Source organism: Cyprinodon variegatus, unplaced genomic scaffold (assembly GCF_000732505.1).
Source record: "Cyprinodon variegatus isolate N-32 unplaced genomic scaffold, C_variegatus-1.0 Scaffold78, whole genome shotgun sequence".
In the NCBI taxonomy this organism is placed as follows: domain Eukaryota; kingdom Metazoa; phylum Chordata; class Actinopteri; order Cyprinodontiformes; family Cyprinodontidae; genus Cyprinodon; species Cyprinodon variegatus.
The window spans coordinates 501,725-512,719 of record NW_015150531.1 but is presented as its reverse complement, the minus strand read 5'-3'; the positions used below and the strand labels follow the sequence as shown (position 1 = coordinate 512,719).

Genomic DNA, 10,995 nt, shown 5'->3' with positions numbered 1-10,995 from the left:
TATATATATATATATATATGTGTATATATGTAATTTGCTTACTAATCCTTTGATTTTGTTTTTTAAATAAAAAATCACGGTCTAATATCAGATAATTGTTCCATGGCTTCATAAAGAAAGTACAGGCTTTTAATGATTGTATATTTTGCGTGATAATGATTGCATGTTTGTGCCAGAAAAAAAGCAGCAAGAGGGGAAAAAAAAAGATTGCTCACCCGTTGTAACTGTGATGAATAGATGCATCATCTTGTCTTCTAGCAATGTTTTCTTTTTTGAGCAAATGCATCACGGCAAGGCACGGAAAAGGATGAGCGCAATGAGATATCAAGAATCCTACACCCAAGGCAACAACCTCCTATTGAAGTGACTCAGTCGGAGTGTTGTAAGGAAAAGGAAATACTGATGACCTAAATGATGAAAACTGTATCTTTTCACCAGATTCTTAGGCATTTATAAATCTGAATATCCCACAGTGAGCAGAAGTTTTGCAACTACATCATGATGAATGTAATTTTCTTTTTTCCAATCAAGTTGATTACAAATAGGGGCTAAATATTTCACCATAGGTGTAGGAGGTCATAATCAAATCTAATATGATCAAACCTGCTGGAATCGAAATTAAGAAATTAAGCAAAATGTGCTGAAGACAGTCATTCCCTAATGACCCTCTGCTAAAAGCATGATTTTTACTCACATTATCTGTTTTTTATTTATTATTATTATTTTTTTTTTTGAGGGGGGGGTGTATCTGAAGCAATTCAAATCCTTGTAGTCTTCTTAGTTGCTCAGTAATTGTTTTCCTCATATATATATATATATATATATATATATATATATATATATATATATATATATATATATATATAAATGTAGATTATTTTTTTTTTTCACTCACAGAAACCTGTTTTGTGCTGCGCATGTGTCCTTGTTATAGCAGAGAAAAAAAAGAATTACCCTACAATTGTTCTATTCCCACTAGGATTCTGGAGACATTACTCTCACACTGAATACATTTTATTCCCTTAATAAATACTGTGTTGTTGTTTTTCTTTTATACCATCAAACTTTGTTGGAAGTTATGTGTCATCGTTGTGTCAGTTGTGATGAGCTCCTGCAATACAAGTATAATTGCCTCTACTTTAAACACTGACATGAGACAATTGCTTTTTCACAGCGTCGCGAAAGGGACAAAACAATTGTCGTATGTGGTTTTATTTATGATGGTAACCTTTATAGCTATGTAATATTTTGCTAAATAAGTCTAATTGTTATTGAGTGTTTAAACAACATACAAGAGAGATGCATCCGGTAAGCTGTCCCTCTTTTTTATTGTCTGTTTAGTTACAGCAGGTGTTCAGCTTGCAATGCAGAGATCTTGTTTGATCAGTGGATTGAAGGTTTCATTTACACTAGAATAATTCAGAGACATTTGTTTTTTTAGGAACCACACAGATTTGGAACCATTTTTTTATTCCGTTTGTTGAAATTATGACCAAATCTATACAGTTGTACTTTCTATAAATAATGACCCCTTCGGCAAATGTTAATAAAAATGCACAGAAGGGAAGATTATGCTAGAGTTCTTTTTTTTTCTTTTTTTAGAGGGTCAGTTTGGTAAAGATGATCCATTTTGTCATTTAGAGGAAAACCTGTGGGGTCACCCTTAAGGAAACACAGAATAAGATATATATAACCTATGACCTGTGGGCCAATTTATAATAAGTCACCCGTGGCCTTTTAGCATTTGGATTATAAATGGCACTGGGATGTACAGTACATTATACTGAAATTACCCAGACTAAAATGCTTTGAACTAGGCATTAAGTCTTTTCATTGGTTATAGCGTCATGCTGCAGGCTGACACCTTCCTTCCCTTTGTGGTTATTAACAGAGTCCTTTGAACAAAAAGAAGTCATAGTGTTTGACATCTTTTTGTCTGGAAAAAAAAAACAGAATAAAAAAAGGTGCCTCAGGCAAGGTAAAGGTTTTATTTCATGTTGTTTGGTAAACTGTGTTTATGGAAGCTAAAGAACCATCATGGTGCTTTCACCACATGGGTTATGTTTTCAGCATGACTTTAAATATCCATCTGAATGTGTTCAAACTGCAGCTTTACCAGGCAGTAGAATCACAGATAGAGACATGAACACTGCAGTGAGGGCTTTTCCAGCCAGCTGCACCTGTGGGAAACACACCAAAGGGAAACATGCCAAATTATGAAAGTCATTATTTTTTGCTGATCAATGTGGCTTAAAATCTGAGCATCCTTTTAGCCGAGTAAACATTACAATATAAACACAATAAATCTGAGGACATTATATTTGAGCTTAGCTATCATTTGGCTGTTGACATAAACATAGAGAATCCAGAGCAGTCACACTTAAGCTAAGTACGTGTGCTTCAGTGAACTCCTTTTAATCATTGAGTCTACCCACTGAGCGAGCTGCTTTACTGAACATTCTCCCTGTTTCCTATCATATAAAAATGTGTGGAAGATTTATGTTTCATATATATCAATCATTTATTTATTTATATGTTAGTTTTGATTGCAAATCTTATTTTCTTTTTTTAAACTGAGAAAATGTTGGTGTTATTAAGTCCTTCTGGAAATTTAAATCATATACTGAACATTTCATAAATTACATAGGTCAATAGTATAAAAGCTTGTAACCTGCTCACTGCTCAGATATTTGATTGCAATGTTCCATACATTTGATAGATCATTTTCTTCATTTGTAAGTCATATTTGCCCTTGCACAACTCAAAGTAGTTTATTCAGATTTCTGAGGTGTAAGAATCGTTTCTTAATCAATGCAGCCCTGCACTGGAATTAATGAGAAATAAAAAGAATTATTTTAGAATATTTTGAAAAAAAAATTTTAAAAGAGGAAAGAAATCTTTTTAGATGTAGAACAGATATGTAATTTTATTTTTGCATTAAATAATAATTAGTAAATCATCTATATGTTTCGGTCCCTCTGTGGCCATGTAAAAGCTATGAACATTTCCAGTGTGTAAGCTATACACAGACTATATATATATATATATATATATAAGCTAGGCGCAAGTGTTCCTAGCTTTTGCAGTTAACAGTTTTGACATAATTGTGTTTAATTGATTGTCTCAGTTATTTTCTGAAAAGGGCAGAAACACATAGCCTGACTCTTGTGAATAGGGTGTTACTTGTGTTAATAGTCTTGTCAGATTCCAGCTGCTAATTTAGGAAAATAGTGTTCTTGCTGGAAATGTTAATGCATACGTTTATATATATATATATATATATATATATATGCATATGTTTAGCCCACCCAAAGTATCAGAAATATCTGGTTTGACAGTTAATCAGATAGTTAATGACACATTTAAAGGCTGATTTATCGCTTGTGGGGATCCAGCTAACAATTATTTTAGCAGTTGATTAATCTGTGGATAATTTTTCCGATCAAGCGATTAAAAATCAGATATCAAAAGGCTCCTTAAAGAATATTTACACAATTAAACCAGGTGAAAGTTACACTTTTCCACTTGAGTTGTTCTGGATAGAACATATTGATGGACAAACTTTTTTTAGTTTTTTTTTTTATGCAATGAATTTTTTAGATTCGCTATACTCCAGTTAACTATCAATTGAAGATTATTTCAGTAAAAGATGAATCACCAATAATCTGATTAATTGTTTCAGCACTATTTGCATGCACTGATAAATTTATGGGTGACCAGATCAAGTTATTGGAACCTAGTTACTGTTAAGTTGTGAACAGGTAACATAGATTGCTTTCTAGATGCGAGGTTCAGTCGGGCTCATGACATTTCTGTCAACAGCCAACATGACCCAGTACTATCTTGGTTGGACATTTGAAGATCACAAGCAGTCTGCATGGCCCCCCTCACTTTAACACATTCTATTTGTTATTAACATAAAACAAGCGTTTTTCTTTAGTATTGGATGTTAAGAAGAGTGCAATGGTGCATGGAGTGAATGTTTTTGCGTGGAGTCATTGGTGAGACAGTAAGGCTGTAAAACTCCTAACATATCTAGTTTACTATAAAGCTTTTTTAACATAAACAATATATATATATATATATATATATATATTTTTTTTTTTTACTGGATATACTGTATTAGTGCTCCCTGTTGAGTTTTGCTTTTGATTTTACTGCATCCTCTTTACTGAGATCCCTCATACAAGCAGACTGTTTGAAATCTGTTTTAATCATTGGCTGTAAAAGGCCAGAACCTAACCCAAAGTCAGGTCCTGTTCATTGGGTCAGTCAGTCTGATAGCAGGGTATGACTAACATCCCCCCTGGGCCATTATGGGAACAGATTTTGTCAAACACAGTAAAAGTCAACTTCAGAGAAGTATTGAACCCTGGAACCGGGCCACAAAAAGACAGTGCAGTGATATGCTTGAGACTTTGCTGAGCTTCCCTTGCAGACAAAATAGTTGTAATTAAATATTGGTAAGTCCTGGAAGGCATGTTAGGCATAGGCTGATGTGACATGCACCGTCTTCCACTGTTTCTTGCCTTAGAGTTGGGTCAGAGTTATAACCTCCCTCTTTGTGGGCCAAATATTAGGTTGCCTTTGGTCTCTATGCACTGTCATGGTCAGACAGAAAACTCATACGAATTACAAACTGTTATTGCCTCGCCTTAAGTCCCTCAGGGGAGAAGTGTGTGGGTGTGTGTGTGTGTGTGTGTGTGTGTGCGTGTGTGTGTGCGTGTGTACCATCATCTTCCACCCTGAAGATAGTGTCTTTTTAAATGATCCTGTGTTTTTGAATAGCTTTATTAGCTGTATAATGCATTGAGACAAATAACTGGATACAAGTTTGATCACATGCTTTATGTTAACCTGGTTCTCTACGATTGCACTATCAGACATTAAACAACCTATAAATGTGCTATGTGATATAAAGCTCCCATTTAGAGAGTTAAATGAAAATTTTGTTGCTAACTTAAGCTTTTTATACACTCTATATGTATAAAATGGAATTGATATGTCTGGAGAAAGTTACTAAAGCGAAGGAAAAGGATTATTACTGATAACTTTAGGGACATGATTAGGAGCCTCCCTGCTGTTTATTAAATCCGTACATGGGGCGTCATCACATAGCGCTAACTCTTGGAGCAAGTCTCAAAGCCCCTTCTTCAAGCTGTGAAACTTAATAGCTCTGCACTGCGGTGGTTGGACAATATTGTCCAACGCAGCAAGAACATTCTCCTGATCACACAGAGACTTGCAGTCGCACTGACTTAAGTTCTACATTTTTACTCACAGAAGATACTACATAGAGGCATATTTCAATAAATTAAAGAGTAATTAAAAAGGCATATTTTAGTATTTGGGAATATAAAAGGAAACTTAATCATAAACTTAGACATTAACTCAGCCATTGCAGGAAATCTCAAATACTTAATTCATATCTGTAGTTGTTATCTTTACTAACATGTTTTCTCTGACCTGAAGTTAATGTTTAGTGAGTCCAAGACCCCTTATAAAAAGGGTTGGATAGCTCTTATACCATTTAAGATAATTTTCATCAATTAATAAAAATAATTGCATTATTTTTAAGATGCCATACAGGGATGGAGATCTTGAGACCAATCTTGAGTCCAAATCTGGTCTCTACCAGTTTTTTTCCCAGTCTTGGCCTCAGGTCTTAATGCCATCATTGCTTGGTCTCATTTTGTTACTCTTTCACAGATTGTATCAGACTTTGAAGTTTTGTAAAACAAACAAACAAAAAAAGATTTTAAAGTAACTCCTTAATCTTGACCTGCAGATGCACTTCGTATTTAATGTGAATTTAAAAAAAAAATCAGTTATTAGGGAACATTGCAACATCACAGACCATATCAGACCATCACAGACCATGATGACCATGAAATCTTGCCTTAACAATGTTTACAACACCAAGGCACTAGGTCCTTTGATTGTTCCTGCTTTTGATCCATTGCTTTAAAAAATAAACACTCACACGCAGTCTTGCTTTCATTGAGCTCACACCTGCTGCTCACCACTCAACACGTCCTTGGTTTTGAAAATTGTTAAATTTGGTTTTCAGAATCAAAAAGAGTTTGATTAAAAGAGAAAGAAGACATTGGGCAGCATGTAAATCATATCCACCTCCAGAAATAAGCATATAATTGACATTTATTTAATTGAACTTTATTGATTTCATATTGGAGAAATTTACCTCTGCATTTAATCCATCTCCTTGGGGAGTTGTGGGTTGCAATTGTGTGGCGCCCCGGGGGGAGCTTTGTGGGTTTAAGGGTCTTGCTCAAAGAGCCAGAGTGGCAGTCTGTGGGAGTTGGGCTCGAACTCAGAACCTCAAGATTCCAAGCTCTATTCCATATGCCACTCCATATTTGATGACCTCTAGCTGTACGATACATTTACAATGGACACACAAGAAGTATATAATCCACTCACTAAAACTTCGCCCCTATCAGAAGGTACCACTGATCCCAATGGAATGTGCACAGTATGGGTTTAAATTTGTAAGGTTGCTTTGTCTCCTTCCATGCCACAATGATGTATTTGTTCACCCAAACATTTTCCCTTTTTATTCATAAACTAATAGTTTCTCGTCAGTACTGACAGAATTAGGTCTGAACCTATAAAGATACCTGGTACCTGTCCCTATAAATAAGAACAAAGATTTATAGTACGTATAATGTGGCCATGGTATGGCTTTTATTATCATGAATAATGCTACAGACTCTGCAGTTGTCCATCAGTTGTTGACATTTTTCTCAAGAAGTTTAGGCAGTAAATGATCATTGCTAAAGAAGAAAATTAATATGATGAAGATTGGAAGCAAACGTCTTAAGCATCACAAAAAACTTCAGCACATGGAAAAGTATGAAGCTAGGTCCACTCAAGAATTTCACATGCTGTGCACCGACTCCCAGAGCCAGGAGGAAAAGTGGGGAGGTAAACAATCAACGTTTAAGATCCAGTGGGAAATTTACACAGACAGCTATTATTTGAGCAGCCATGTCATTTCCTGCTGTCGGTCCACTCTGCTTTATGAAGATCAAAATCAATGCAGCTATAGACAACAAAATCACAGGGTAGTTGATGTTTCCTTCAGCTGACAAGCTTTATGGAGATGCTGGTTTTCTTTTCTGGCAGGACTTAGCACTTGCCCACACTGCCAAAAGGAACACCTGATACACTTGATTACCATGGAAACAGACAGAAACAGCAGATCCAGCAATGCGGCTGAATTGAAGGCCACTATCATAGGAATGTGGGTTTTCTTAGCAGCTCAGCAGTGCCATAGGCTGCCTGCCTCCATAGTAAACGACATTCATACAGCAATTCATGAAAAAGAGACCTTGAGTGAGAATTGAATGCATGCTGTCCAGTATGTAGACATGCCTTTATGCTTGAAACAAATCCATATGTACTGAAACCACATAATACATGAGTTTCACTTTCAATTAGTGTAATTCCAATCTGTTGAGTAGTATAGTCATTAGCACATCTGATTGCATGTAAGAACAACTTAGCATTTACAAATTAGAACAAACAGAAATTCACACTTCCTTAAACAACAACATAAAGTAATTTGAATTACTTATATTAATTACTTAGATTAAAATCAATATGTTTGGTTACTGAGTGTTCTTGTATGTAAGACAAATGGAGCTTTAAACTGACTATTTTTAATTAAAGTCTTGATTTAAAAATGTTGTTAATTTTGACATTTTCCTTTTTCACAATACTAGGTAATATTGACATCTAAAACAGTCAAAAACATCCCAACCCCTGATTTATAGGACCAAAAAATGTCAGACATTTATTAATCACTACTTGTTGAGAAAACTACTCCCGTCTGTCACAATCATCTATTTCTCTAAAAATGTCTTTGGAAAAATTTCAATTACGAAGAAATCCTCCCATCAAATGTCAGCCCATCATTCTTTTTTCTCCTTTGCTATTTTTTATCTTTGTTTATTCCCAAATCTCTACCGTAATTGTAGTCTCACAGCCCATGTGGAATAAAAATATCGTTCCTGAGTCCTTGGGGATGTTCTTAGTTCCCCTTCATGCTGTTCTCCTCTGTGGACCTTTTCATACTGAAATGCAATGTAAATTGATTTTTTTTTTAACTCGACCTTAAGTCATCACTTCTGATGACAGAAAGGCTAAACAAGGACATTGAGATTTTATCAGAACCTTTCATATGCAGACATAATTCATATAAGGCTTTTTTTCAGTAAAAACATCTTGCATCTGTGCAACATATGCCCTTGTTAATTTCAGGTAGAAATTAAACTGTTCTTTATTATTTTAAAGGTTATTAGGGATTATTTGACAGTCTGCCACAGCTATCAGCAGACTGCCTCAGCTACACTGCCTTTGTTCTTACAGCGCCTCTTTACATGGAACATTTACCACATAAGTCATTTCTGCAGATTAGCTCCCCAGATTTACTTGCTATCATTATGCTCATATAAAAATATCATCATTCAGCTTTGCATGCAATGGTTTTAATTGCTTATAGGCTTTTTTCAGAGACTAAAAAACAGAAACATGGTTATGCCATTAGGTTAGATTTTAAGATAATTGGTTAATCAAATACAGGTGTGTGAGGTACATATTGTCATTTATGTTAATGGGTTGGTGAAGAGTCTAAATGGAGCAGAACACTGAAGTCATAAGGTTTTTTTTTTTAAAAAAGGCACCAGAATCATATAAAAAATAAATAGAAATTATAAAATGTGGAAAAAAGTATAAATAAATTACATGCTGGATGGAAAAAAATATGAATTCAATACAAATACAGTGCTGTTTCAAGTAACTAAATAGACAAATGGAATAAAATTTCAGGAACATTTATATTTTACCCTTATGGGCTGATTTGAAACTAGTTTTTCAACATACATACACCAAAATAGAGAAAAAAAAAATAAATAAACAAGTGGAATATATAGAAATATGTTTTTTATCTATTCACAATATATGAGAAGCGCTGCTAGAAAGTTTCCTTCCTAGAGGTACTTTGCCTTATATTACTACATTATAGTTGGAGAAAGAGGATAATCATTCTGACCTGATTGCACCTGCCTGTACATTTAACAGGCTGGGAACTGAGAGCACAGATGCGGGTCACTCAACAGACTGAAGGTAGACCTCATTAGGAGACATCAATACTTAATATACAGGCTTTAGCAGAGGTCACTATAACCCAGTGGCAATAGATCTTTCTGAGGTTTATTTTTCTTTTTTTTCAGTCAGCTTTCTTCTCAATATTATACTTGCTCTCCTGCAATTTCCTTACAAAGGATCCAAACTTCCATATACCAAAAAGTGGTCTTCAAAATCTTAAAAAAAAAAAAATAACATTTACATAATGCTTTTTAGAAAATCTCATTTACTTTACTTTTAGAAGAAAAGCCGGTAGTCTGCTGGTCACATTGTGTCTGGAAAAATTTTACATTCCTTTCAAGTGCTCTGCCATAACTCTGTTTTCAAGGCTGGTAAGAAGGTATTTTTTGATCATCACATAACATTTAGTTTTTAGAAATTATTCATTTCAGGCCAGAGTGTGTATTCTGTGAAGATGCACTCAAAAAACACTTGAAACACTAAAGACGCAAATGAAAGAACAGCTTACCACACAATGAGTTTTGGTTCTCCAATGTATTACCAATGGCTGGTATTGTATAGCCACTCTTAGTTTGCAGACTTTTACATGTCGGTGTTTTATCTTTTCTGCAGAACAAGATCATTCTGGACCCTCTGACATTCAGTGAGGCTCGTTTCAGGCCCTCTTTGGAGGAGCGCCTGGAGAGCATCATCAGTGGGGCTGCGCTGATGGCTGACTCGTCATGCACACGTGACGATCGCCGTGAACGTATTGTGGCTGAATGCAACGCTGTCCGTCAAGCCCTGCAAGATCTGTTGAGCGAGTACATGAATAATGTAAGTGTGAAAGTAATTTGTTTTTTTTCATTCTTTGACATCAACGAAGCACAAACAGGCTGCTTGTTTCCTGTGCTCCTACTTCTTTTCACTGTACTTTGCCTTTTTTTACAGATTCCTTTGTATCTGCATGTATCATATAATTGTGTTCATGTGCACATGCAGAATACTCACATCTACTTTTCCTCTGTTCAGTATTTTCTCATATTTCCTTTGTGTAGGTGTTGCTTATCTGTCACTTTATTCGTGTTGTTGCTCCCTCTAAGGCTCCCGTAGGGCTTTGGTGGGTTTTTTCTTATCTGTTTCAGAAGTCAGGAAACAAACGTCTGATATGTTGCACATAGTAAAGAGACCCCTTAGGTATACAGATGATGCTGGATTGTTTAAACTTGGTTTTATTATTTAGTAGATGAAAAAAGTCTCAAGTCAGAAATGCCTGTTTGTAATTTCCTAACCATTTGTTACTATTTGTGAATCCCTATTGGTATTATCTCTATTGAAGTGCTGCTGCAATCATAATTGATAAGGAGAAAAGATGACCGTGCAAGGGGAGATTGTGGTTGAAGTTAGCTGTAAAAAGATGCATTGGTACCACTCAGCATTTCTATTAAAATCAAAATATTTCAGCCCTACATTAAACAAGACAATTATGGTTTTGTGATTTTTAAGTTCAATTATACTGCACATCCTACAGTTCGTGATATAATTTTAACACTTCACTGATTCTGAAAATAGACTTTGAGGCATATTCATTGGTGAGAATCCAGACCAAACTATGTTGTTGATTAGAAAAAGTGTTGGTCTTTAATATTTGGACCAGCCAATCGCTGTTCCTGGCAGAGCAACTGCCAGTTTTGGCCACGATCTGATTACTCATTGCTTGTCTGCTAATACCTCCAATTATTATTTATATGTTATTGGGTAACATATTTTTTTCCATACAAATAATATGAATATATTAAGTGCTCTTACAATCACAGTTATTATATTTTAGATGAGGATAATGTATTTTCAGAATGAAAGTGGAAAAAAAAGTAAAAAGTTCACCAA

At 35.1% G+C, this 10,995-nt stretch overlaps 1 protein-coding gene across 1 annotated transcript in view; it reads left to right on the top strand.

Moving 5' to 3' along the window:
• ctnna2 (catenin alpha 2) overlaps positions 1–10,995 on the top strand; it is a 406,153-nt gene that overhangs the window by 83,278 nt on the left and 311,880 nt on the right. Inside the window, exon 7 of the mRNA XM_015372952.1 lies at positions 9,742–9,945. Within this exon, the coding sequence (XP_015228438.1) occupies positions 9,742–9,945 (204 nt within the window). The remainder of the gene's footprint in view (positions 1–9,741; positions 9,946–10,995) is intronic.